This window comes from Podarcis tiliguerta (genome assembly GCF_965153285.1).
Source record: "Podarcis tiliguerta genome assembly, chromosome: 4".
NCBI classification, from domain to species: Eukaryota; Metazoa; Chordata; class Lepidosauria; order Squamata; family Lacertidae; genus Podarcis; species Podarcis tiliguerta.
Window position 1 is genome coordinate 31,363,879 of NC_139537.1, and position 27,390 is coordinate 31,391,268.

A 27,390-nucleotide genomic window follows, 5' to 3' on the forward strand; every position below is an offset into this window, starting at 1 on the left:
TACAATCATTCAACACTTATTTTTAAAACAAAATTTTATTTAACTGTGGTAACAACTGATCTCAAATGCAGGGCACATAATAAAATATCTCACAATTTTCCAAATACTTGGGGTTGGAGGAAAATTAAGAGAGAAGCAATTCAGATATTCTCCACACTGCCATCAAACTGATAAAACATGAGCTGCAGCAAGGTTTTTAAATAGAATTCAAGTCCTATACAGTAGAGCTTGGCAGAGGAATAAAGGCTTCCAGGAAGAGAAATGTCACTTAAAATATGATAGAAAAACATTTGTAATTGCACCATCCTGCCCTGCAGAGGCTAAATACATTCAAGATCAAGATTAAAAGTCACGTAACACATGATTAAGACACTGGACAGTAGGCAGTTATTACTTGCTCTAGAGAAAACACTCTCGTAGCAAATTATTTTAAGACACTTGAAAGCAATCTACTTTGAAAGAAAAAAGCACCATTAAAAACAAGGAGAGGCTGAAATATCATTGGCCTGTTGGGAAGAATCAATTTTAAAGAGATGAAGGAGATATCTAGATGTCTTGCTCCAGTCACTTGACACCTCAAAAAAAAAAATGTATTCTGAAAAGTATAAATCCATCAGGTTTATTCCTAACACGGCTCACAGTAGCATTTTCATATTGCATGGGTTTGACTTTGACACCACTGTGACAGCAACGCAGGAAATCGAGTCCTTAAGAATTCACTGGTGTCTAATTGTGCAATACAGAAGAGCTTTTAAAAGGAATTCTGTTCAGATGAACCCCCTTAACCCTCCAGTGAGGCACAGAAAGGATGAACAAAGATTAAGCAGGTGAAAGGGAAGCTTGTGCTTCATACTAGATACAGCCCAACCAAGTGTCATTACCGTATTGGCCCGAATATAATCCACACCCGAATATAAGCTGCATCTTGAAAATTCATGGGTGAGGGAAAAGAAAAAAGAAAAAAATACGTGAATATAAGCTGTTCCCTTAAAATTCTGCACTCACACCCATTCCGTTTTACTGTATGTCTGTTTCAGCAGCAATATCGTAAAAGCCAATTTTTGTAAGGTCGCGAATTTAAGCCACAATTTAACTTTTCACAGTCAGAATTTGGGGGGGAAAACGAGGCTCATATTCAGGCCAATATTGTACATACTTTTTGCACCTCCTCCAGAGTAAATAGTGTGTCTCCAACCTTTCCGTATATTTATGAAAGAAGCTATTTCTGTCCGGAAGATTAGCTTGAAACGATAGCCACACAGGAAGAAAAATAGCTCGGTTGCTTAGAGCATGGCGCTGATAATGCCAGGGTTGCACGTTTGATCCACATATGGGACAGCTGCATATTCCTGCATTGCAGGGGGTTGGACTAGATGGTCCTCAGGATCCCTTCCAACTCTATGACTCCCTGAAATCTTCAAAATGGGTAGGCATTAGCTCCCCACTTATGTGCTGCAATGCGCAAGAGTATTTAAGAAACCTCTAAAAATCTGCATGAGTCCATTTATTGCCAGATTCCATGGCAACATTTCCTTCATATAAATGTGCTTTATTTTTCCAATACATCAATGAGGTAATCCTTTCAACTTCCCTGAAGAATGCTAGAAGTATAATCAACCATTGGCTTAATAAGAAACTAGTCTTTGCAAAGCACACCTCCAGCCAGCATGGCCAGGGTCTCAAGGGTGATGAGAGATGTTGGCCAGCAACATCTTCAGGGTACCACATTGGCTACCCTTTCGCTGGTAAAGCTAGGCTCTTTACCTTTTGCTATCTGGGACATACCCCATGTCTCAGTCTTAGGTCTTAACAGCATAATACACCACCATCAGTATTGCACTGTAGCTACTCAGTGGATTACCATATTGATGCAGCCAGACTTCTATTCATTTCCCCACCCTTAATTTATTCCTGCTGCACACTTCCTACATACCACCGGCAGGGAAAAAAACCTTTATATAGAGTGCATTTCAAGTCTCTTTCTGCAAATATTATACTTCCTGGTGGGCGGGAACACACTGATGATCTGCTGCATTGCACTAATTCCCTAAAAACAGAAGGCAAAACACAACTCCTGTTTCAGTTAAACACTTGTGAGCTTGTTCTGTTGTCAAGTTGGCTTGTTCAAATAAACTGGTTAATATTAACCACTTTGTCAGCTTGAACGAAAGAAGCCAGTTTTTAAGCAAAGCTTCTGAACTCCTTCCACCTGCAGGGAGCAGCAGAGTGCAAACCTGAAGCTCAACACCACTGGACGGAAGCCATGCTAAACTATGGTTTAGTACAAGGTCCGAACTCAGCCAGTGTCTCCAGTTATATAGCACACACTGCTTTTTCAGCCAAAGATGTAACTATTTCAAACTGTCTGAGGAACATGTACATTTACTGACCAGAAGTGAACCAATGTGAAGAACTAAGAAACTAGAGAGTTCTAATTCCCACTTCACTCCAATTCCAAGTTGAATGCTACCATTATGCACGGAAACATCATGTCTCACCTTGAGTCTATATCACCTTGTTTGGAAGAACAGTTCTGTTGCCTTTTATCTCTTGGTACCATATAACATTGTATGAGTGGAACTGCAATATCTTATTTCAGCAGCAAGCAAGCCTTCCTTAAACTTGTACCTTCCAAATGCTTTAGAATGCAGTACCCAGGTAGAGAAAGCAGTAGATGTAAAAGCAGAATAAATCATTTTCTACATCCATGGCTACCAATTATCTCAGTTCAATGAGGCCACCTGCCCTACAGCCCCATTATTGCACAGTGATCCTATCTAAATGTAACTTAAATCTTTCTAATCATCTGATTGAGCAAATGACTTTTTATGGGAACACTATTGAGACAAGGATCCTAAAGAATCAATTAAAATAGTTGATCATACGTGATGCAAAGCAGTGATGGGTTCCCTCAATTCTCTTTCATTATTAAGTACTTTCTAATGCCAATTGTGTTTGTGCTTTTTAAAGTTTTTGGATCCAAGTGATTTAAGAGTTTATTTTAAGCAATTACGGCATGGGTAGGCAAATTAAGGGGCCCAAGGGATCCGGCCCAATTGCCTTCTAAATCCAGCCCATGAACGGTCTGGGAATCAGTGTGTTTTTACATGAGTAGAATGTGTGCTTTTATTTAAAATGCATCTCTGGGTTATTCATGGGGCATAGGAATTCGTTCTTTTTCCCACCCCAAAATATAGTCCGGCCGTCCACAAAGTCTGAGGGACCAGGCCCCCTGCTGAAAAAGTTTGCTGACCCCTGAATTACAGATTTCATTTTTAATCTTTCTGAATGGACATGGGGGATGGGGAGAGAATAGACATTAATTAAATACAAATACTTTCTCTGAAGTGTTTTGAGAACACCATACACAAAACCACCCCTGCTATCTACCAGTCTCACAAATCATAGCTCCAAAGAAAACGTCTCACAAAGGCACTTAGTAGAACCACTGAAGCAAAGAGTTGGGGTGTGTATGTGTGGAAAAGTAACATCATTTGTCGGTTTGGGGAGGTTGTTGCTATTTTGCTCTTTTTCTGCATGGGGGTGGAAGTGCAGAGCAGCCCCCTTTTTGATACCACCCATGGCCATCACCACCATTGACAAGCACAAAATTAAAGCTCATGGCCAGATGAACTTCCTTGTGGTACATTAAGATTAGTCCGCACAAGCACATGAAGTTTCCCAAACCTCTAGAATTAAAAAATACACTACCTCTTCAGCACCGCAACCCAACAGCAGCGACCTCTTTGCCAGGTGAATGTCAGGAATGTTCCTGACAGTTCATGTGGATAATCCTTGTAAACAGCTATGTACACAGTCCATTGGCACAAGCGCATAGAACTGTAGACTGAGACGCTAATCCAAAACTGGTAGCCGGCAGTGGCTAAGCAGGTGAGCACTTAAGAGGCTAACATACATAGGCACCCCCATAACCAGGTCATTCGTGCCCAGCATTTGGAATATCACATGTTTCTGAGAAAACGTTGCTCTTAAAATATGGCTTAAGAGATGAGAACTACCTGTCCCTGTAATGACTTCAGGTGTGGTTGATCAGTTAACTAAATGTGAATGATAGGAAGCTGCTTTCATACAATGTCTTCAGTGGAGCACTGCAGATCGGATGAGCGCAAGGTCAAGAACTGGATCCAATTGTGCAGAATGCCCCGATGATACTGGCCTGTGTCAACCACCATGCCCCATAACAGCCTCCGCCCAGTGTTCTCCTTCAAAGCAATTCGAGCTTCCCTCTCAGTCACGTTGTAGCTGATGTTCAAGAGCTGGATGAGAAGGATGTAGCCCATGCCGGAAGTTACAATGGTACAGTACCAAACACAGGTGAACGAAAGGGCAGAACTAGAAGGGGGTGGAAACAGAAAGGAACCCGTTTTAATAGGGACACAACTGCATTGCAGTAGGGCTACAGAGAAAAGGGGAGACTGACATGCTATTTTGAGAGTAAATAGTAGTAACCTTTGGTGCCTTCCCATCTCAGATTCTGCATCACAGCAAACTGCAATCTCATTTCCCCACTTAAGTGCCTCATTTCATTGCAAAAAATATTTTTCAAACAGTCCATCATCTATGCCAGGCATAGGCAAACTCGGCCCTCCAAATGTTTTGGGACTACAACTCCCATCATCCCTGTCCACTGGTCCTGTTAGCAAGGGATGATGGGAGTTGTAGTCCCAAAACATCTGGAGGGCCGAGTTTGCCTACGCCTTACTATAAGGTAATAAGCATTGGGATTTGATTATTGCTAAGCTCAACAACCAGTTCTCTGCCCTATACTTCTGCTCTGCAAAAATGCCCATAGCAATGTAGTTGCACTCAGCTGGTTACAGATGGTCTCTTTACAGGTTACAGGTTACAGACTGATCTCCCACACCCTGGGCATGCTATTTGAATATCCCTAAAGTATGTGTAGCCAGCACAGTGCCCTTCAGATGTTGAGGACTATAATGCCCATCAGTCCCTGCTAGCATAATCACTGATGGGAACTGTATACCACAACATCTCTACCCCTTCTGCAAAGGCCACAGTTCTTCCTTTACACAATCATAATATTAAAGCTCCTTGCCCACGAAATCTATATAGCTATATTGTTACCATGGTAAAAGCACTACTAGTTGAGGGAAGAACCAAATTCACCATTTTAGATATGTGTGGGCAATAAACAGCCTGTGCTTAGATGTTCTTCAGTTGCTTCCCCTTAATTTCAAATGGGAAGGCTTGTGGAAATTCTAAACTTGATTGCACAAATTGTAGCCAGCAATTCGAAACAGCAAGTAAGCCCACAGGTGTAATTTGTACAGAGCGTATTTAATTTCATCCAACTGTGTAAGTATGGAACTTGATCGAGGGGTGTGGAACTGGGCACAGGTAGTAAGTAAAAATTGAAAGTGCACTTACTCCTCATTCTTCCTAATCAGTTTGACCCTGTAAGATTGCCTGTTCCACAAATAGTGTCATATTTTAGGTGCTGGGACAGGTGACCATGATTTAAGGTATGGTTTAAACCAAACTATGATAATTAGGCCCACAGGCCTGTATAGGGACATTTTTTTATGTTTGATGTTTTATTGCGTTTTTAGTATTTTTTTGGGAGTTGCTCAGAGTGGCTGGGGCAACCCAGACAGGTGGGAGGCATATAAATAATAAAATTATTATTATTAAGATTCCCTATAGATGTTAAAGACAGAATGGGATGGGAAGAAGATGACTCATAGATTTATCACAAGTCATTGAGAGTCAGCATGGTGTAATGGTTAGAATGTCGGCCTATGGCCTGGGAGACCAGGGTTTGAATCCCCTGAGTGACCTTTGGCCAGTCATTGTCTCTCCTTGGGAGGAAAAAATGGTATATAAATGCAATCAATCAATCAATCAATCAATCAAGTATCTAGAACAGAATGAGCTTTCAGTGGGGCAGGACTGGATTGAGAGGAAGCAATAGCTGCATTCAAACAGACTGCAAGGCATGCAAGCCAATGTGGAGGAACAGTCCATATCACTAGAGCCAGTGGCGTTGCGTGGGTTGTCAGCACCCGGGGCAAGGCAAGTAATTTGCGCCCCCCGCTGCACTGTCCCTCCCCCAGATAGTCCCTCGCTCTCTCTCCACACCACACCGCATGCCTGGCACCCTCCCCTCCACAGTGGGCGGCGACCCGGCGGCTCGGATCGGATTTGCACAGCCAGCACTGCAGTGAGAGAGAGTGAGTGAGCCAGGTAGGGGCAGAGAGCTGCGAACGCGAGCGCGCCCCCCCAGATGTTGCGCCCGGTGCGGCCAGCCCCCCCTGCACCCCCCACGCTACGCCACTGACTAGAGCTGGAACGTGAGACATACTGAGAAGGGAGGAAAGAAGATAACAACAATGGTTGTCAGAGACAGGGGAAAAAATGATATGGGGCACCTGAAATGAGATAGCGGGCATTTGGAAATCATTAGGATTTGTGCATGCAAAGAGGAGGAGGACAACACTACAATGTTCAGAGTGCATCATCCCGGAAAGCAATTATGCTTTTTGCCGTTAAAAGTGTAACCTGACCATGCAAAAGAACAAAAATAAAACAACCCAAAAAGGAACACGGGACTTTATCTTTGTTTCAACCACAAGAGTCTCATATGGTCACTTGGGCAAGTCGAACAAGCACAAAATAGTGTGCCTCAGCATGCCAATTTATGAAAGCTGCACAAACCTTCCCAAGGACAAAGGTTTTGACATTAGCAAACATCCCAGCATGCACCTCGGGCCAAGATAGCAGAAGCCAGGCAGACCAGAGGACTGCCCCTCCAACAGAGGGTAATATCAGTAGTTTCTTATCCCATTGGAGTATTTCTCTCACCTGTAGTCTCCATAGACACCAGGACAGTAGAAGAGTGCCTTGATGGTAGCCTTCCCCCTACAGATGGTGTCCAGAGTCAGAGAAATCCCATACACTGATGTGAGCAGAAAAAGGGAGAGTGCAAGGATAAAGGCTTGGTGGTTCTGTTCCCCAACACAGCTGTTAATCCTCCAAGAGATAAAAGAAAAACTTTTTTTTACAAAAAAAAGTGGTGTAAGATAAACAAGGTGCCAGATTCTGGTGTCCATTAAGTATTCTGATGTCCAGCTAAGGAGTAATTAACTATGGTTTGCAGCACAAACACAATTTGCAGGTTTGGACAAAATGGCAATTGTTGGTTTGCCTCAATCCGCAAAAGGAGCCAGGGTTACACTGCAGGGGGGGGGGGGGGAGAACAACAGCTAGAGACTCATTGAAGGCTCATTTGCTAGGCACCAAACCATGACTGGGCATTATATCTAAACCAGGCTAACAGAGAAGATTCATATAAACTAGGTTTTCAAACTAGCTTATGTAATTAGAGCCAATATACAACAATCTGCACCACTTAAGACTAGCTGTTAGAAAACTATAAAATTCTGCACTGTGGATATTCTGCACCCCAACAGATTTTCTACACACGAAATGTGAAATTTGTTACAATTCTATGATTCTGTGACTTCCAGTGGTTCAGTGCCCTGCACCTATCTCTAAATAGCCACTCTTCCCCCATTTCCTTTGGCCCAGACATTTGGAGGAAAAAACATCCCAATATTTTGATTGCTCAAATACCGGGAGCAGTATAGATTGTTTTAAAAACTGGCCCAATGTGAAGTGTCGAAGTTTGCTCTTGACTACAGAATGATTCCCCCATTGTCATTACACAAAGTACACCCCCCTAAATGAAACCATTAATGTATCACAATATTTACAACTGTTGATGGATGGCATAACAGATTATGACGTTCCCCTGGGGAGACCTGGCACTCCCTCAGCTTGTCTGGTTATAGAAAAAGGATACCGAATGCAGGAAAGAGCAAGTATTAGACAGGGAACGCAATACATGCCACAAAACTCACTACGCAGCAGATCAATTAAACATACTGACAAGAGCCCAAACAAAGCAGAAAGGCCTTTTGGGGCAAGAGGAGATCCATGACTCACTGGTAACAAAGATATCAGAAAATAAATGTCAAAGCCAACTTGAAACTCCAAGGAACATACCAGACACAGTGATGATCCAGTCTCTTCACACACCTGCCACATATCCGGCAGTGCCCAGCTCGGGCTGGCCTAACCAAGTGACACTTGGTGCACCAGTCCTCCGTGATCCCACCTGTCCCTGCTTCCAACACACTGGCATAGCCCTCAGGGTAACTGTTCATTGCAATGTCAGGCACAGCTGCTGTGTAAAGCCCCTTGGAGCTCTCCAGGTCATTCCTGTTTGAGATGTTGTTATTGTTGACGTTGCCACCTTGGCAAAGAGCTTTGTCACTGCTCGTTTGGCAGGGAAGGTAGCCAGGGTCTCTCTTGGCTTGAGACAGGGCCACCAGCATGAGGATTAAGCCGCAGGTGAGAAGGATCACCTGGCTGGTGCTCACGTGGCCCCGGGGTACCACCTCTTGGAGGAACACGTAGTACATGTAGCCTAAGGAGAACAGCCCTAGACTCAAGAAAAAAAGAGTCTGGCCCTTCTTCCTGTGTGTGAGGTAGTAATACCACAGCACCAGTACAGGAAGTGATATCAGGATGACAAGAGCCAAGAGGAGGTGCAAAGCTGCTATGTGAAGGAAGACAGGCAACAGGATGATTGGCGGGAGGAGGCTGATATCGACCTTTACAGCCCCCCTAAGCCACGGGAGGCGAAAGCGGTCTGTGACGGTGTCTGCAATTCTCTCTAGAGTTCCCGGGGGCAAAGATCTGCAAGTCAGCCACCTGTTAGGGAAAAGCACAGAGGTCTGCTCATGTAAGACTGAAGAGACCAAGAAATACATTTGTGTTGGCTTTTGTCACTCTCTCAGTCACTTTGTGTCAGTTCTAACCAAGGTACAGCTGTTTAGAGCTGCTTCAGACAATTGTCAGCTCCTTGTGGATGAGCACATGTTTATATTCCCCTTATACATGTGATTGTTTTATTATGCATACAGACAAGTGTAAAAAGGATGTGTGAAATGGCCCCAATCCTTCAGTTTCTACCCAGAAATTTGAACAGTATTATGTGGGGCCACATCTCATCATATCGTCTTAATGCTCACCTGAAAATGATGAGTGTATCACATTGACAGTAAATCCAGTTCTGTGAACCAGCCCTCAACTTTCTCAAGTTGTGTTCTTGACTGGTCTGTCAGTTTACCTGGCAAAGAATCTCTCTGTAGAATAGGAGTGGGAATCACCATGGCCCTTCAGACGTTGTGGGGATGCAAACTCCCATCAGCCCCAAGCAGCATGGCCTATCACCAAGGATGATGGGAGTTGTAGTCCAATGTCTGCAGCCTCCCCATCCCTGATATAGAAAGACAAGGATTCACGAGCTCGTGAGTTCACCCACCACTTTCAAAACACTGAATAGGGAAGATGGAATACATTTACGGCTCAGAGAAGTGTGTTGGGTTTTGTTTAGTTAAAACAAGATCCTTGTGGGAGAAAATGGCTGGAACCCCTCCACATAACTTCCATAAGCTCCAGACAGAAGTGGTCAGGGAATAACAGTCCAAGACCATCTGGAGAATCACAGCTTCCCCCATGCCTGCCTAAGTCCACTTCAAGCAAGAAATCATGTTTGTTTGTCTTGCAGGAAGCTGCCCAAATTATGCAAGTACAGCTGGTCAACTTCCAACTGGGTAACCTTGACCAAGTATAACATAGGGAACACTTGCAAAGCTTTGCTTCACGGCATATGTGTCCTTGAAGGGAAGCCACACCAGAAAAAAAATAACATTAAGAAGCAACCCTTACTCTCCAACATTATCATAGCAGGGGGTTGGTTTTTCCCCCTTCCTTCTTTTGGAAACTACTGCCCAGTGTTGACATTTGCCAATTTCAAAAACTTTTCCAAATTCCCACAATTACACCATTTTTTCCTAGAAGGACTTTAGGAGTTGCATGTAATGCACTCAACAGGTAAGGTTTTCCATCTCTACAGAAAAGAAACAATTCTTCAGAATTTGTGCCTCATGAGGCTGTTAAAGGCATAGTAGCTCTGGTATTTTTTTTAAAAATACCTCAAGCAACAGAGGTGGCCATCAGACAGAAATCCAGTGATTACCAAAATCACCACATGTGGAGCAGATGAAATACTCTTAATAGGGACAGAGCTCTGAAACCGCACTCTGAATGCAGGCCCTTTTATGCCTGAACTTTGAAGACAGGAGGAGGGACCAGCTAAAGGCCACCCCAATGGCCACAACTGAAAGATCTCACTCAAGCCCGAGCAGGGCAGCCACCAACACGCTAACTACTAGCACATTGGCAAAGCTAAGCAGAGTCCGACGTGGTTTCAAATTGGACGGGGGAAAGGGCACGTGTTGGGAGATTTCTGCACTGCTAGATGACCCTCGGGAGTCCCTTCCAACTTTACAATTCTATGAGAAGTGCCAGCTGGGTGAAAGTTTCAGGCGTACCTTTCACAGCCCTCGTCGAGGTCCTCGCACTCGCAGAAACACGCCGCCAGGTGGCTCCTCTGGCCCTTCCGATCCAGGTACTCGCAGCAGCAGAGGGTCTCCTCCGCCTCGGGGCCTCTAACTTTCTTCCTCCCACGTTTCATGGTGGCAGCGGCAGCAGCAGCAGCAATGGCCCCTCCCGCCCTCGCAAAGACCGGAGGGCAGGGAAAAAAGAGGCGCGGGGAACCTCTCTCGCAGCATGCAAAGGGCAGGGAACTCCAGGGGAAGTTCTCATTAAAGCCAGTAACCCAAACAGGACTTTTGCAAACAAGCTGCGAAGGCAAAGGGGCAAGGCGACAGCAAAGAGCCTTTTGCAAACCCAAGGGACAGGAGGAAACGAAAGGGGAGAGGCGCGCAGCGATTTCCCTCCTGACTCCACCTGACACCTGTAACCAAGCGCCAGGCGGCAGCGAGGTTCTTCCCTTCCTGCAACTTGCTTCGCCTCCACCCGGGTACCTAGGTCTCCTCCGCCCGTTTGCAACCGATGCGCATCCAGTGACTTCTCCTCGCGTTCTAACTTCCCGGCTATCAAGGTGCAAAAAAGGAATTCTTGTTGGGCGGGGGGGGGGGGAGCAGCTCCCAAACCCAACGTGCTCCTCCTTGGCCAACGAGGATTGGTTGGAATCTCTTCAGGCTCCGCCTCCCTTTTCTCTCCCGCCTGCCCCCGCCTTGCATCCAGGGCGCGCCCTGCCGTTCTCCCCTAAGCGACCTCGCCGCGCGACCTGAAGTTTTCTCAGCTTCCGGCTTCCTTGGCACGCCGGCCTCTTCCTATCCTCCCGTGACGTCACGGAGCCCTGCCCAATGCCCGCGGGGGGAGCGGAGAAAAAGCACTTGTGAGCTCCAGAAGTTCCGTCGCTGTAAAGAAAAAAGCCGCGCCTTCGAAGTTTGGATGGGGCTTCGGGAAGCAGCTCAGGAAAGGCGGAGGAAAGGACGGGAAAGAAACTGCAACACAAATTTGAGGCAGCATTCAGATCCTAAGAAACAGTGTACTCAAAACGGCAGTTCCAGGTTTTCTGCATCCCAGTTGCCAGCCTAGCCCTAATAAAGGTGACCTGACCACTCCATAGGAAGAACCTAAGGAAATAGCCATAAACTCATAAGGTTCTCTGGGTTTTCAAGCAGGAGTTTCTACCAGCCCTATCTGGAGATGGGGGGAACTGAACTTGGGACACAATGCATGCAAAGCAGTTCCTCCACCACTGAGTTGCTGCTGCCTTTCAGTTGTAAGAGCACTTCTGACACTGCAGGTCTGAAAATGTGAGGCAAACTGACAGCATGGTAAAGCTCTGCTGGATGAAATACAATTGCCTCTGGTCTGTTTTGGGGGTATCCTGCAACATAGTTAAGTTTTTACTCTGCTAACTATACACTGGAATCTACTCTAAATCACTACTGAGTAGAATTTCATGACACGTGCTCCATCCCAGTATGAAGTGATCCTTTGACAATGCAAGATCCTGAAGCATCCCAACCTTGTGACAAGAGTCATAGAAATAGAGGAACCGGGCACCCGACAATCAGCTTTGGGAAACACCAAATTAGGCACCTATACCTCCAGAAGCAAATCGAATCATCGAGTCCAATGCTTGGCTTGGGTATGCTGCAGGTTTTGGGTACCAGAGTCTTGTGGTGCAAGTTGCCCATAATTCCTGAAACTTGTAGAAGTTAGAATTAATGAAGGTTTGACAAAACTGTGCCAAACACTGCTGGGTTACGTTTAGGATAACAAGCTGTGCCACTTCACAAAGGCTGAAGTGGCCAGTCGTTTAATCTATCAATGCAAGTCCTTAACAAAACAGGCAACACGACCAGGCACAGAAGGGGAGGTTGTCAGTGGGCAATGATCTAAGTGGAACGCAACTACTTTATAATATGAACATGGGGCATCCAGAAAGTGTAAAACAATTATTTTGATATTATACTACAGTATACTGCATTGTTTAAATGTTATTGTCCTTGCATCTTACTGAAACACTTGCCAACCTCTCCTGCCACACCAGTGCACTCCTCCCTTTGAGAACTACTGGATTAAGAAGAACAGAAGAAGAGGAGTTTGGATTTGATATCCCGCTTTATCACTACCCAAAGGAGTCTCAAAGTGGCTAACAGTCTCCTTTTCCCTTCCTTCAACACAACAAACACTCTGTGAGGTGAGTGGGGCTGAGATACTTCAGAGAAGTGTGACTAGCCCAAGGTCACCCAGCAGCTGCATGTGGAGGAGCAGGGAATTGAACCCAGTACACCAGATTACGAGTCCACCGCTCTTAACCACTACACCACACTGGCTCTTAATTAATATCAATAATATCTTAATTAATATCTTAATTAATACCAATAGGTATATGATATAGCAAATGAAATTTCAAGGCCAGCTTTAGAAGCTGAGCTGATTACGGACTCAATTGACACTATTACACGTTTTGACGTTTAAATATTTGAAAAACTAATTTACAAAAAAAGGAGGGGTCAAAATGGCCTCTCAAAAGTGGCTAGCCCCCTCCCCCACCATGTAGCACGACCCCCATCCTTGCTGAACCCCTATAGTCACTTAAAAGAAAAAACACTTTTCACATACTCAAGAATGCATCTCATTTATTATATACATCAGCAGTTCCACTGGTCTCACTTCATATCTGTTGGTTGGCATACATGGGTTGGGAAAAAGAACTTCCGTCAAAATCATACTAGGACTTATTTCAGAGAAACTGTGTTCAGGATCCGAGTGTTAATATGAAATACATTAGTTCTCTTTCAGAAATATGTGAGGCAAAACTCACCCACACAAAAATAAGCTTTACTCCTTCCGTGCTCCCCCTTTTTCCTGGTGCTGACAGCGGAATTTGCACAATTTTAACAGCCACCTTTGTAATGTGCCATTTAATTTCAAGCAGAAGAGCCATAGCTTAGTGATAGAGCATCTGCTTTCCCATTCAGAAGGCCCAATGTTCAATCCTTGGCATCTCCAGGTTAGTCTGAGAAAGTCCTTTGTCTGAAGCCTTGGAAATAAATGCTGTGACAAGCAGTGCATTTGCCACATTTATATTCTACCTTTCCTCCAAAGAGCTGGAGGTGGCATTCATTCTCTTCCTCAGAACAATCCTCAGAACAACCCTGCGAGGTAGGTTATGCAGAAACACTGTGACTGGTCCAAGGTCACCCAGCGAGTTTCATGGCCTAACAGCAATTTGAACCCTGGTCTCCCAGATCCTACTCCAACACTAACCACTACATCGCACTGGCTCTCTCACTGTAGGATAGATGTTGTAAACTAGCTATTTTTTAATTTCCATGTTAGGAAATGTCTCCCCCTCCCACTTTTTTATTTAAAAAAGAGATCCGGCAAGAATTGTCCATTTGTAGTTATGACTTGCTCCTTTTGCATTTTCCTTTTGTCAGAGGGCTAACAGCTCTGGATTTGCAAAATAAAAAAATACTAATTGCAAACTATTTTCCCTAAGCAGGTAATTGAGCTGCCATTTGTCCGGATGGTGTATGTGTCAGTACAGTACCAGTACTGGACCGTATGAACACAAGTGTTGCCAGTGCTGATCGGTATGCATCACAGATACTTCCAAGCCAGTAATAACCTACGGTAAATAACTGGAATAGATTAGCACTGAGCAACTTCTCATATTGCAAAGCAGAAGCAAAAGGGGAAATGCAAGTGACTCATGCTTCCTCCCTTCACCTGTTTGTAATACAAGACAGCCCTGGATGAAATATAGAACCTTGTCACCTGGCGCTACACAGCAGGGCTTGATTTTAGAAATTCAGGATTAGTGCTCTCAATGAAGTTCTCTAGGACAGATGGAAGCTTCATTTATAGGACTGTTTCAAGTAAGAAGAAAGAAGATTCCACCTAAACATTAGGAAGAACTTCCTGACAGTAAGAGCTGTTTGACTGTGGAATTTGCTGCCAAGGAGTGTGGTGGAGTCTCCTTCTTTGGAGGTCTTTAAGCAGAGGCTTGACAACCATATGTCAGGAGTGCTCTGATGGTGTTTCCTGCTTGGCAGGGGGTTGGACTCGATGGTCCTTGTGGTCTCTTCCAATTCTATGATTCTAAGAACCAGGTTTCCTAAAACATCGCAATATATTCTCTGTACAGTTATACTGGTATTCCATGTGAAGCACTTACTTTTCTTTTACCTTTGTACTTTCCATTCCTCACCCCCTACCCCAATTCTTTTTGCTTGCCTTTAACAGCTCATTTGATTTCATTCCAGTTTGTCAACTGCCCTGGTTTTCAATTTAGCTTGGTCTCTACCCCAAAACATTAAAAGGTGGTTGGCCTGAGAGTCATTTAATAGCGCTTTTTCTTGTATTTTATTCAGTGAGTTTTTGTTTGATTTTTAGATATGCAGTGAAATCCTGTTTTTACTCAGAAGTTGAGTGCCACTGAATTCAGTGCTTGCTAGTAACCATGTTTAGAATCGTAGCCATAATAGCTATGCAGGTCCAATGACAGATGGCTGTTGTGCATCACATCTCCAAGCTCCCACCTTCAGGAAGTTACATAAAATCAAGAAGCTATTACAGGCAAGAAGGCTTCGTTTAGAAAATCGAAGTTTTCCAAATGAGGAGAAGGAAAAGCAACACAAACTTTGGTGAAAGAAATTCTACCAATCAATCGGAGATGCTAAAGAAGAATTTGAGCACATTGATAAAAACATTTTTAAAAAAACCCAACAACAAAATCCTTAAATGTATCGGTATCCTGTTCTGCCATCTGAGGTAAAACGGGACGTGCCGGCCCACTCTTCCATGCTTCCCACCATGCCGGCATCACCACTGCACCACCCACCACTCTTCTCTTAACAGAGAAGCCATGCTGGAATCAATGCCAATTTAATAATAATAATAATAACAACAACAACAACAACAACAACAACAACAACAACAACAACAACAACAACAACAACAACAATAATAATAAATAATAATGTTATTATTTATACCCCGCCCATCTGGCTGGGTTTCCCCAGCCCCTCTGGGCGGCTTCCAGCAGAATATCTATGGCAAGATCTCTTGTGCTCCATGAGATCTCATGAAATTTCAGCAAAATCTCACTGGCAATCAGCACTACTTCTCTGCAGAGTGGGTGAGGCACCCATGAGGGCATTGCTTCAGGGGCTTCTACCACCTGAGGCAGCTGATTCACCCTGCTTCATAGGTGAGCCAGCCCTGTTCAGGACAGATAAAAAGAAAAAGTAGTTCCTTATACAGTGCATAGTTAAACTATGGAATTTGCTCCCAACAAGAGGCAGCAAGGGCCACCAACTTGGATGGCTTGAAAAATAGACATATTCATGGAGGGTAAGGTTATCAAGACCTACTAGCCACAATGGCTATACTCTGCTTCTACTGTGAGAGGCAGTATGTCTCTGAATACTAGTTGCTGGAAATCACAAGGGGGCAGTGTGCTGTTGCACTCAGGTCCTGCTTTTCAGCTTCCCCTGGGCATCTGTTTGGCCACTGTGAGAACAGGATGCTGGAAGAGATGAGTCACTGGCCTCATTCTGCAGCCTCTTCTTATGTACAGCAAACCTTCTGGCAACTTTAATGGATCCTCTCATATTTATTCACAGAAAGGTTAACATAATTCTCCGGGTATTATATACAGAACCTTCAACTTCATTTTCTTACCATATAAAATTATCAGTGTGGTGTTCCTTTCAAGTACAAAAAACACACAAGACATCAGAAGTAAAGAGACATCACAGAAACGGCCTTCATTTATCTCTAATCTGACTAGTAATTTATAACTTCAATGCCTATGCTTTTAAAAAGACACACATACTACAAAAACAGGTAGTTTGACACAAATTGCTTCCACACATTTCTGTCTGCACTGTACATAAACAGTAGTTCCTTCTTGGTTTTTTTTTAAGCCTGGGTAGGTCCATCTGCTAAAGCTGGTTTCCTATACGAACAAAGTATAAAGGCACTTTTGATGAATGTCAAGTGGAAACCCCAAAATAGAAGTCACAAACATGGTCAGTTCCATTTACTAGACATACATATCCAGCACAGCCAGAATGAGGCACAATTTTATTTGTGCCACACTACCATTCTACTTCATTCTACTCTTCCAGAAGTATACTTTAGAAAGCCTATTGTTCTTCAATGGCTTACAAGCTTGTTCTTAACTCTAGCAGATAAAGGTGATTCCCATCTTGTGTCACACAGTTAAGGTCTTAGTCTGTGCTACAAAATAGATATAACACAACCAAAAGACAAGTGGATTCCCAGGCCTGAAGACTGTAGAATGTTAAAATCAGAAAAAGTCTCAATGGACTCAACATGCCAGTCAGATGCATGCACTCTACATGCCAGTCAAATGCATTGATTGCCGTTTAAAAATATTCAGGGACTGGCCATTTTTTGAATATAATTCTCTGACATATAAGGACAATTCCTGAGAAATCTTGAGAGCTGAAATGACAGTGGTAGAAAGAGGTAGAATTGCTTTGACTCGTACAGCAGAAGACCCACACAACCAAAACAATCAGTATGTTCAAAATTCAGATTTATAAATAGTTTTCCAGAACATATGTACAGACCTTTAAAATTGCTTACTTTTGAATAATTGTTGCATGAATATGGAAAAAGACCATATGGAGAACTTCTGGGTGTTACAAGCTCCACAAGATAATCTATGCTGCATCCTTCATAATGTTAATGATTTTCTCATCAGATGTGAGTCCAATTTACTTTTACTTTTTACTTTTTTTACAGATCACATTGCTTGCTGAATTCTCCCCCTACAAATTTGCATATCACATAATTACCAGACCACACAATGTTCTTACTCATTCACACCAGGTATTCACAGTTCAGGAAACTGCTCACAAGAAGATGTCAAGTGGATCAGAAGAATTCACAGGCTAATGGCTTTAAAAACGAACACATTTTATAGATATATTTCTAAGGTGTGCAGGTGGTTGTGAGCAGAAATGTGAGAAAAATAAGCAGCTTCACATTCAATACAAAATATCTTCATTGTCCTTTGGTGACATCAGCTTTCAGGCTTCCTGCTGTCGGTCTTGTTTAGGTGATCAAAGCTACTTTGGAGCATAGAAAGGGAATTCTTCAGCTACAGAAATAAAATACGACAAGAATTAGGCAGTGAATTGTTTCTAAAAAGAGATCTAATTACTTTTCAGCAGAACTAGCTCCAGGTTTGAGGGGACCCTCACTATGGGCTGCCTTCCCTTGTTGGTGTCCCCATGAGATTATGTGGTCTATTCTCTTCATACTTATTTCCACCAGACAGGTAGGTATTTGGGTACCGAAAATGAGTGCCAGACGGCTGCCATTGTAATTGCTTACGATGTGACTGAGTGGTAATGTCAACTTTGGATGATTGTGGGCAACTAAAATGGCAGTGACCCAGTGTTCACTGGGCTCTGGAAAATGGGTGTCAGGGCAGCAGTGTAAATAGCATCAGCTGCACTTGGTACTTGGGAGGCTGCCCAAAAATGCTGCTTTGTGTTGCCAACCCTGCCCCACACTAATAGTTATGTACTAACAGAGTGCTTACTACAGATGAACTGCAACTGTATTTTAAGGGATGGGAACCCAAACAACTAGGCACAAGTCATAAGAGATCTACTTAAATTGAATGCCAGAAATGAACTAGAGGACAACCCACCTAGAGATGTCCTAGTGGAAACCTGAGAACCCTTAGTTGTATGTAACATGTAACAACAAGCATAATCATTTTTCAAAATTGTCTACTGATTGGCCATCTGTCATGGATGCTTTAGCTGCGATTCCTGCATTTCAGGGGGTTGGACTAGAGTTGGTCTCTTCTAACTCTAAGATTCTATGATTGCAGCAGCAGCAGCAGCAGCAGAATCTACTCTGAAGTACCTATGGGCAACAGAGTGACATGGGTTTTCTCATACTATATCTGCTTTCATACATAAAAGAATTAAGCCCATTCTCCAATCTACATCTTACCAAATCTGAAATATGTGTATGAGGTTGTTGAGCTTCATTCAGTAGAACTTGCAATTCTTTAAATAATATAGTTTTTAAAGACATGTTTCCTTTGGAAGTTTTACTGGGATGCAAAGAAAGTTCTTTTTAATAAGGAGTACTGTCTCTTGGTCACCTTTACTATTGTTCCATTTCATAAGAAGAAGAAGAAGAAGAAGAAGAAGAAGAAGAAGAAGAAGAAGAGTTTGGATTTGATATCCCGCCTTTCACTCCCTTTAAGGAGTCTCAAAGCGGCTAACATTCTCCTTTCCCTTCCTCCCCCACAACAAACACTCTGTGGGGTGAGTGGGGCTGAGAGCACACATGCCACAAACATACATTGTGGCAAATCTTAAACTTCAAAGCTTCCTTAGTTCTTAAATATTCATAGCAGCCCTGGAATTATCTCAAGCTCTTGAATATTAATATTCTCTTTCTCAAGCAATCTCAATCAGTTTTTTGTATCCCATTCTCACTAGTTAATACCTGAAAGCCTGAGGCCATAGCATCCAAATACGGAAGTGATTTATTAATTCTTTTATTAGCAAAGCACTAATATTTTCACACATCCCACGTTTCGTTTTCACATGTACGGGGACCAAATAATAGAAACAGCAACACCCACCTGTTCAAGCAATGCTATGGAGTCCCTCAGCACTCCTTTGACATGCTGGACTTGATCTTTGTCCTGCTGGTGAGTTTTTTCTCTTGATGCCACATTAAAGGCTAAACTGAGAAGAGAAAACGCAGGGATAAGTCGCTGCCTTACAGTCCTTAAAGAATGTAGTCCCATTCTTTACTTTGCTTTCGCCTAATTAACACATTACTACCATGATCTATGTACATGTTTTCCGATCAGATCCCAGCCTTGCAAAACACTGCAGGGCTGGCTCAGGGAGGGCAGTGTGAGGAGCGCTCCCCCCAATGCACCCAGGGTAATTACCCCAACAACCCCCACTCCCACGCTACGCCCCTGCCCTCCTCAGGTGCTCTTGCATGGCTAGACTGTGTCCTTGAACTGAATTGTAATAATGTCTTAATTGCCTGGACAGTGTTTATAGACACCTCTGAATTTACCTACTGTACAAATGAATGAATTGTATTTGTTGCTTCACCCACTTTTGCCTCTGTTCCCCATAAGAGAATGCAGCCTTTGGACTGAAAAATATTCCCCATTCCGGTCATAAAACACAGGCTGAGCAGCTTCCCCAAAAGCCACCTAATGCATTGGTGTCTAAAGTGAGATTTGAAGTTGGTGCTTCTTGGCCCTCTTAGCCTCTGGGTAGACAAACTAAGGCCCGGGAGCCGGAGCTGGCCCAGTTGCCTTCTGGATCTGGCCCACAGATGGTCCATGAATCGCCGCGTGGATCTGATCGTTCAGACTGTGCCAGTGCGTGTGTTTGGCGGCGCCTCCTCCCTCCCTTCTCCTGGCTTCTCCCTGCCCTGCCTAGAGCAGAGAGCAAGGTGGCTGGGCTTTGTTGGTGCCAGCAGCAGTAGCGTTAGCTCTTGAGCGGCCGCCACTGTAAGCAGGTTCAATTCAGGCTTTGTTGCTGCCAGCCCCTCTCTGGAGCCCTTTCGCATCATCCCACCGCTGCTAGCCCCTGCTGCTTGAAAGACACAGGTAAGCAGCCACTGGGGCTCTTCCGGTGCTGTGGACAAGGGAGGGGAGAGTCGTGGGGGGGGGGGGGAATGGCTTACCTGAATAGAATGTGTCCTTTTATTTAAAATGCATCTCTGGGTTATTTGTGGGAATTCGTTCATCCCCCCCCAAAAAAAAATATAGTCTGGCCCCGCACAAGGTCTGAGGGACAGCGGACCGGCCCCCTGCTGAAAAAGTTTGCCGACCCCAGCTCTAAACTACACCAGCTCTGTATTGTGAAGTCAGCAAAACGTTTTTTGTTTTGCTTTGTTTTGGTATCTTATATTTGACAAATGAGGCATAGTTGAACATGAGGGTGGGGTGGGGAGAAATCCACTCACTTTACAGATCCTTCTTCCTGAAGCTGAACACGGTAAAACAACTGAGCTGCATGTTCAATCTTGGACAGTTTGAGGAACAACGTCACATTTAGCAAAACCAGTAGGAGCAAGCTGCAAAGAAAGAAAGAAACCAGGCTGTTTTTATCACTTTTTCTGTTTCATGTTTATAGCATCACAGTAGTTAAGAGGCTAAACAGCAAGGATGGGGACACTGTGGCCCTCCAGATGGCTGCTGGACTTCAGATCCCATCAGCCCTAGCCACTATGCCCAATGGTCAGGGCCAATGGAAGCTGTAGTACAACACCACAAATTCCCCACACCTGCTACAGAAACTACCCCAGTAGGGAAAGGCATGTAAGGTTAGAGAGGAAAGATCATCTTCATGTCAACCTTGGCAAGATGGTTAAGACTTTTCACTGGGCAAAATAAATTATAATATTCTCATTTTAAAATGTGTATAGAAAAGAGAGCTAGCATGAGAGAGCATTGGCATTGCTCAAGCTACATTAGACCAGGGAGATCAAGGCTAGTCCACAAGCTCTCACCTTAAGCTCTACCGGTGGGAAGATGAACGGGGTTTCCGTGCGCTGCTGTGGTTCGCCCTAAGCGGCTTAGTCATGCTGGCCACATGAGCCGGAAGCTGTACGCTGGCTCCCTTGGCCAATAAAGCGAGATGAGCACGGCAACCCCAGAGTTGGCCATGACTGGACCTAATGGTCAGGGGTCCCTTTACCTTTACCTTTTACCATTTTTGCTAATATTCACATTTTTGCAGAGCACTTTCCCTTAACATACTGCATTTTTGTATGTTATTTTCATGAATATATGCATTTTAATTCAAACCCCCCCCCCCAGTATTTGCATTTTTGCACCCGTTACTTAGCTGGACAAGTGTACTGTAAGATGTGAAGAAGTTTAAATTTTGAGGAATGGCTGTGTTTCAGTTCTCAGATTGTTTCAGAAGGTGTGGATTAGGGAGATTCCATTCTAAATGCGAACTGAATTGAATTCTCCCCCATTCCTGCTGCACATACAGTCACAATATATGTGAAAATCATTAGCGGGAGTGGGAAGCTGGAGTTGCATGCAGACACACTGGGATGAAAACATGAGGATGAGAGAGGGTCCCTGACTTTCATTGACCCAGTTTTCCTCAAGCTAGTGTCTTCCATGGGTTTTGGACTAGCTCCAAGCAATCCTCCCCCAAACATTTGGAGGGCACCATGTTGAGGAAGGCTGCCCTATAATCTTACAGAAAGATTCTGGGAGTCAGGATGACTCCCTGTCTCCACCTGCCAAACCAGCAAAGGATTATGTGTATGTGACCAGGATATGTTTCCTCTGAAGCCAATTCATCACTTGCACCTATATGTCAGTATCCTGCATGTTAAAAATGTGAGCAACTTGGGATTAATTTGACAATGGCTCCATGAAATTCACTCAAATGCCACCAGGGAAAAATGTTTTCCCCAATATGTTTCGCCATAAGAAAAATGAAGTCAAATGAAATGCCAAAAAAGTACTTACAAGATGCTCATTACCACTATGATGGTGATGGTCTTATTTGTAGCATTCCTTTTTGGTCCTATAAGGCAAGAAAAGCAACTATTAAGTCTACTGTATCCATCTTCTTAAACTAGATTAACTTCACCTGAACGTGCATCTTTTCTGAAGACTTTCCCCCACCCCTTCTCAATGGTGGAGCAGTTCTGGTTCTTGTCTGAACTGAAAGATGCTGCTCATGTTTGCAGTCAAAATACAAATTTAATGTAGAGTGTGTTTATTTGACATGCACAGCAAGAAATACAGTAGGCAGATATACTTGTTGCAATGGAAGCTCCTCCAGAGTCGTAAAGGGCCTGAAACATCTACCACTACAATGTAATAGACAGACTTTTAGTGTAAGAATAGTCTTGCATTAATCTCAGAATTCTGCCATGATGGCTGCTGCATATAGATTGATTCCGCCTTGTGCACATACCTGTCCACTGCCCAATCTTCTACCTGCCTTTGCTCACAATTCCAGCCTACGTCCCGGTAAGCTGGTTTTTCTCTCTCATGGTTACACAATGAGGCCCTCTGCCAGAAGTTACAGGTGAGACCTACACACAGTTCTGATACCACACAAGTGCACAATTCGCTAACAGAGGTGGCAGTAAGGGAAGCTACTTTAGGACACTGACTTAGAAAAACCATCTAATCATCCCAAGCAGCATTCCAATATATCCTGATGCATGTGGAGACCAGGAAAAGTAAAACATGCATCAGCTACAGAAAGAAATTTGTGACCAAAGATAAATTCCATAGGCAACACACTCAACTAGTTTTCACAAATCAGAACCAGGAAATCATGTGATACCCACATAGGATATTTCTATACTTTGGTGTTCTACAACTAGTGCTGGTAAGCCTCTGGCTGGTCAACATACTCCTCCTCACTTGCACACCAAGATGTCCTCCTTTTTGTTATTTGCAGCAAACCATAATTTGCCTTTTTTGCCCAAACAAGCAAACTAGGGCTGGTGCTTGCATACAAACCAGGGTAACAAACTAGGTTAGGCATTAGATCAGAACACACCCATGACATTAGCAGTTGGACTTATCATCTGATTGCCACCCTAAAGATAAGGTCAGGTATGAAGCACACACTAGACTTACAGAATGACATCAGCACTGAATGTTCTCTTTCACTTGTCAACTTAGGCTTCACCAGTTTCTACTACACTTCATGAGCTCATTTTCTTTCATCCCCATGGCCATTAAAACAAATAGCCATTATCTTGACAAATATTTGAGTACAATATTTTTTGTAGCCACTAAGGGTTAGGGATGCGATTAAAGTTAAGAGTGTATACATTTTAGCTGAAACTGAATTGGCCACCTCCTCCCCACATCACTTAGTATAACACTGAGTAAAACCTTTTTTTAAAATTCAGATTTCGTGTTCCGGCATGCAAGTATGCATTATAATTGCAGTGTATGTATTGGCACAAACACTCTCATCTGAGAAGCTGGAGCACCAGTGAGTGGACTGATTAAAAAATCTAGGAGGCAGCTTAAAACTACTAAAATAATGAAAGGGATCAAACAGTTTTAAGGTTTCTGCAGCACACTCTGTATTGTTTTTCTCTGTATTATCTTTCCTTGAATGAAGCTATGCATTAGCAGTTTAGACTCATTTAAAGTTGCTTCGTTTAGTTCATTCACCCTTCTTGGAACACTAAACTGTGCCATATGTTCCTCAAAATAGTCATTTATCTTCTAAATCAGCCAGTACATGATCATATGCAATTGACTAGCATATGGAATTTTGAAAGGGCAATTGTGCAACAAGATGAGTTTCAATATCCCAGAAATTAAATGAAACTAAGTCTGATTTCAAAAGAAGGTTTAGATGTTAAGAAGATGGAAGGAAAACACTAACACATACATCGGCATAAATAATGAAAGTCATCCAGTAGTGTCTTGTGAATGACATTTGGAACATAAATCTCAAATACACGGTTGTGCAAACTGCAAAGAAAAAAAACCCTGGTCCAATCGCCCCTGTCCTGAAATCTGCATATTTTGCACAGATCTCACAATGCAGCTGTAAGCACACATTAAGTAGCTGAAGACAAATGAATCTGAGACATTCTGAAATGTGAATCAATTTTTTTTGCAAAGTAAAATAAAATACACTGTATTTACCAATAGGATGCTTTGTAAAAACGGGTAACTAGTCTTAAAGAAATTTCCAAAAGAAAAAGAAGGCACCTTTTATCATATGTGGTGGGCGTGTAAGGTAATAAAAGCATTCTGGGAAATGATATATAATGAACTGAAAAATAATGTTTAAAATAACTTTTATTAGAAAAAACCCCAGAAGCTTTTCTATTAGGAATTGTAGGTACCAATATCCCAAAGGACCAGAAAAGACCTTTTATGTATACAGTGACAGCCGCATAAATGTTATTAGCCCAGAGATGGAAAGAAGACAAATTCTCTACCAGGGAAGAATGGCAAATTAAGCTGATTGGAATATGCCAAAATGGCAAAACTGACTGGAAAGCTCAGGAACCAAGAAAACCAAAACTTTAATAAAAAATAGGGAAAATTTGTAACCTATCTGGGAGACCATTGTAGGCAGATGAAAACATTAGCAGGATTGCAATAACACTTGTGATGTAGCAAATATTATGGACAAAACGGCCTCGGTCCAGTATACCTGAAGGAGCGTCTCCACCCCCATCGCTCTACCCGGACACTGAGGTCCAGCACCGAGAGACTTCTGGTGGTTCCCTCACTGCGAGAAGCAAAGTTACAGGGAATCAGGCAGAGGGCCTTCTCGGTAGTGGCGCCCTCCCTGTGGAACGCCCTCCCACCAGATGTCAAAGAGAACAACAACTACCAGACTTTTAGAAGACATCTGAAGGCAGCCCTGTTTAGGGAAGCTTTTAATGTTTGATGTATCACAGTATTTTAATATTCTTTTGGAAGCCGCCCAGAGTGGCTGGGGAAACCCAGCCAGATGGACGGGGTATAAGTAATAAATTATTTATTATTATTATTATTATTATTATTATTATTATTATTATTATTATTATAATAAAATGGAGCGACTTAAAATATGGATTACTGAATAATATGCAGTTGAAAAGGTAGACAATAGGATCCACGGCATGGAAGGTGGGAAGCACAGAGATTCAGAGGAATTTCCAAATGTGGATATGCATTTTGTATTGTTATAATTTTATATTTGTAAAATCAAATAAAAAGTATTTCAAAAAATAATAATAATTCCAAAGGCATCTCTGTGCAGCCAATTCCTACACCGACAATTCAGGACTATAGCACTGAACCTGGAAGCATTGGAGACAGTACCTGCGGGAAAAGGCACAACTTTGCAAAGGAGCTGTGTGTGAGCTGCAACACCACCACCCTTGTGTTGACTGTACCTGCCTGCATGTACCTCAGAGATGCCATATTTGGAGAGGCAATGAAACTGAATGAGCTATGCAGAGGTGCTATATAATGCATGGCTCTCACGCGAGCACATCCCTGAAATTCCTTTGGCTTAAGTTAATGGTGAAAACAAATACTCCTGCTTGTAGTACCCACCTCCATCACCACGGGAAGGTGCACCTGTCTCCCCCGAAGAGTACTGTGAAGAACGTTTAGGAAGTATCTCTCCCACATTCCTTTGTAAAGTCCACCTCCTCCTCCTCAGAACACCAAGTTTCACTGGATCCTCTACAGGTTTGTTTATTTCATATTCTTCCATTAGCAATTCCGATTCTGTAATGGAACAACATCCTATTTCTTACTCAGTTTTCATTTTATTTTCACTCAGAAATTCACAACGCTCTATACTGACATTTTCCAGGATATTTGAAAGGTGGTCTTTGACTGGGCGGGGGGGGGGGGGAGGAAGCACATGATGCATTGGGAAACCCAAATGTTACATTCAAGAAGTCACGTGGAGAGACAAACCAGTAAAACAGTATCAGGTGCTGGCCTTATTTAAAAAGGGGGTGGGGAAACCAACAGTGAGCAAGGCTGCATTCACAAGGCAGTTTATTAGTATACATAAAAATGAGCAGGCTGGTCTACCTGCAACAAGTAATGCTTTACTGCGGTGCATGGGAAATAATTTATCAGAGCCTAAATAAGGTTCTGCTACTTCCCTACTTTCAGGTTATCACAAACAGTTGGTTGAAAGTGAAATAACAGTGTTCTAATGATGCGATGTACAGTGGTACCTCGGGTTAAGTACTTAATTCATTCTGGAGGTCTGTTCTTAACCTGAAACTGTTCTTAACCTGAAGCACCACTTTAGCTAATGGGGCCTCCCGCTGCCGCTGCACCGCTGGAGCATGATTTCTGTTCTCATCCTGAAGCAAAGTTCTTAACCCAAGGTAATATTTCTGGGTTAGTGGAGTCTGTAACCTGAAGCGTATGTAACCTGAAGTGTATGTAACCCAAGGTATCACTATAGATATACTATGAAAGACAAATGAACAGCTTAATGCCGAGTTTTGATGCTTCATTTTTGACCTTATCTTCCAATGGTACTCGATGGGTTACTCCACATACTTGCATAAGCAGTGTTCAAGAGCAGACACATCTGCTGGAAGGCTACCAAAAGGTAATAAATAAAGTTAAGAAACAGTCTTTAATCTGTTTCTAAAAGCTGGGAAGGTCCAAGGCTGTTCTAAAGAATACTTCTTGTGAAAATCCTGCAAATCGCACCACCACGTAGAACTATACAGTGCTATCAAATATCACAGCTATGAATGCAATTTGGAATCATCAGCAAGGAGGAGACACAGCACTTACCAAGTTGCTTAAAGTTTTCTCCTATCCCACCCCATGTGTTTTTCTCTATTATATTCTTGACAAGCCCCCATGGTTGCTTTCTGTATTTCACATCTGAGGAGATCCTGCAGCAAAAAGAATAATAAGGTTAGCAACTGACTGCAATACAAGGAACATTAAGGACAGAGGCATGCTTTTTCACCCACTATGAGAGCAATTTTGTCGCTCTTTGCAGCTCAAAACAGTAAGCTGTGTACATGAGGCAAAGGCATGGTCACTAGGTGACACCTTCACCCATGCCGGTAGCCAAAAGGAGGAAATGCATAGAAGACTTGGTCTATGCTGAACATAGTACTGTACTTTCGAGTGCACACACACACACACTGGCTTTAAAAGGCTATTATAGATTACACTGCCAGCTGTAACCTGATGATGAACTCTACTGAAAAGGCAGTTGGAGAAAGCTCACAACACATGTTTATAGGTCTGTTCAATACCCTGGCAAAAATAGAAGCAAAGAAACAAGTAAACGCCTGTTTCTGTCAACAGATCGTTTTCCAACTACCAAAGTAAACAGGGAAGAGAATTTGTGCAAAAGAAATTTGTGCAGAAGAACCAGTTTTACCAAACTGAGTGCAGTCGTTTTTGAC

General features: G+C 43.2%; 2 protein-coding genes across 6 annotated transcripts in view; both read right to left on the reverse strand.

Moving 5' to 3' along the window:
- Positions 1–19: 19 nt before the first annotated feature.
- ZDHHC23 (zDHHC palmitoyltransferase 23) lies at positions 20–11,721 on the reverse strand. 2 transcript variants are annotated; one of them, XM_083437187.1, is made up of 4 exons: positions 10,443–11,721; positions 8,047–8,757; positions 6,844–7,011; positions 20–4,353 (listed from the first exon to the last, which is right to left on the reverse strand). In XM_083437187.1, the coding sequence occupies exons 1-4, from the start codon at positions 10,583–10,585 to the stop codon at positions 4,086–4,088; spliced, it is 1,290 nt and encodes a 429-aa protein (XP_083293313.1). In that variant the 5' UTR covers positions 10,586–11,721; the 3' UTR covers positions 20–4,085. The 2 variants fall into 2 exon arrangements, with proteins under 2 accessions (XP_083293313.1, XP_083293314.1); XM_083437188.1 differs by having other exon boundaries at positions 8,047–9,325; positions 10,443–10,568.
- Positions 11,722–16,037: 4,316 nt separating this feature from the next.
- The window catches only part of GRAMD1C (GRAM domain containing 1C), a 61,430-nt gene continuing 50,077 nt past the window's right edge, over positions 16,038–27,390 (reverse strand). For all 4 annotated transcript variants that reach the window (XM_083437132.1, XM_083437131.1, XM_083437134.1 and 1 more), the window contains exons 13-18: positions 26,762–26,865; positions 25,544–25,720; positions 21,971–22,028; positions 20,443–20,553; positions 19,088–19,193; positions 16,038–17,575 (exon numbers count right to left, since the gene is read on the reverse strand). In XM_083437132.1, the coding sequence (XP_083293258.1) occupies positions 17,498–17,575; positions 19,088–19,193; positions 20,443–20,553; positions 21,971–22,028; positions 25,544–25,720; positions 26,762–26,865 (634 nt within the window). In that variant the 3' untranslated portion in view covers positions 16,038–17,497. The remainder of the gene's footprint in view (positions 17,576–19,087; positions 19,194–20,442; positions 20,554–21,970; positions 22,029–25,543; positions 25,721–26,761; positions 26,866–27,390) is intronic.

Bases quoted from the DNA above. Each gene is read 5' to 3' on its own strand.
- ZDHHC23 (XM_083437187.1), bottom strand. From the start codon at position 10,585: ATGAAACGTGGGAGGAAGAAAGTTAGAGGCCCCGAGGCGGAGGAGACC. The intron at 8,758-10,442 runs GTACGCCTGAAA...TTTCCCTAACAG, and splicing joins CTCGACGAGGGCTGTGAAAG to GTGGCTGACTTGCAGATCTT. The intron at 4,354-6,843 runs GTGAGAGAAATA...ACCCCCTTCTAG, and splicing joins GGTGTCTATGGAGACTACAG to TTCTGCCCTTTCGTTCACCT.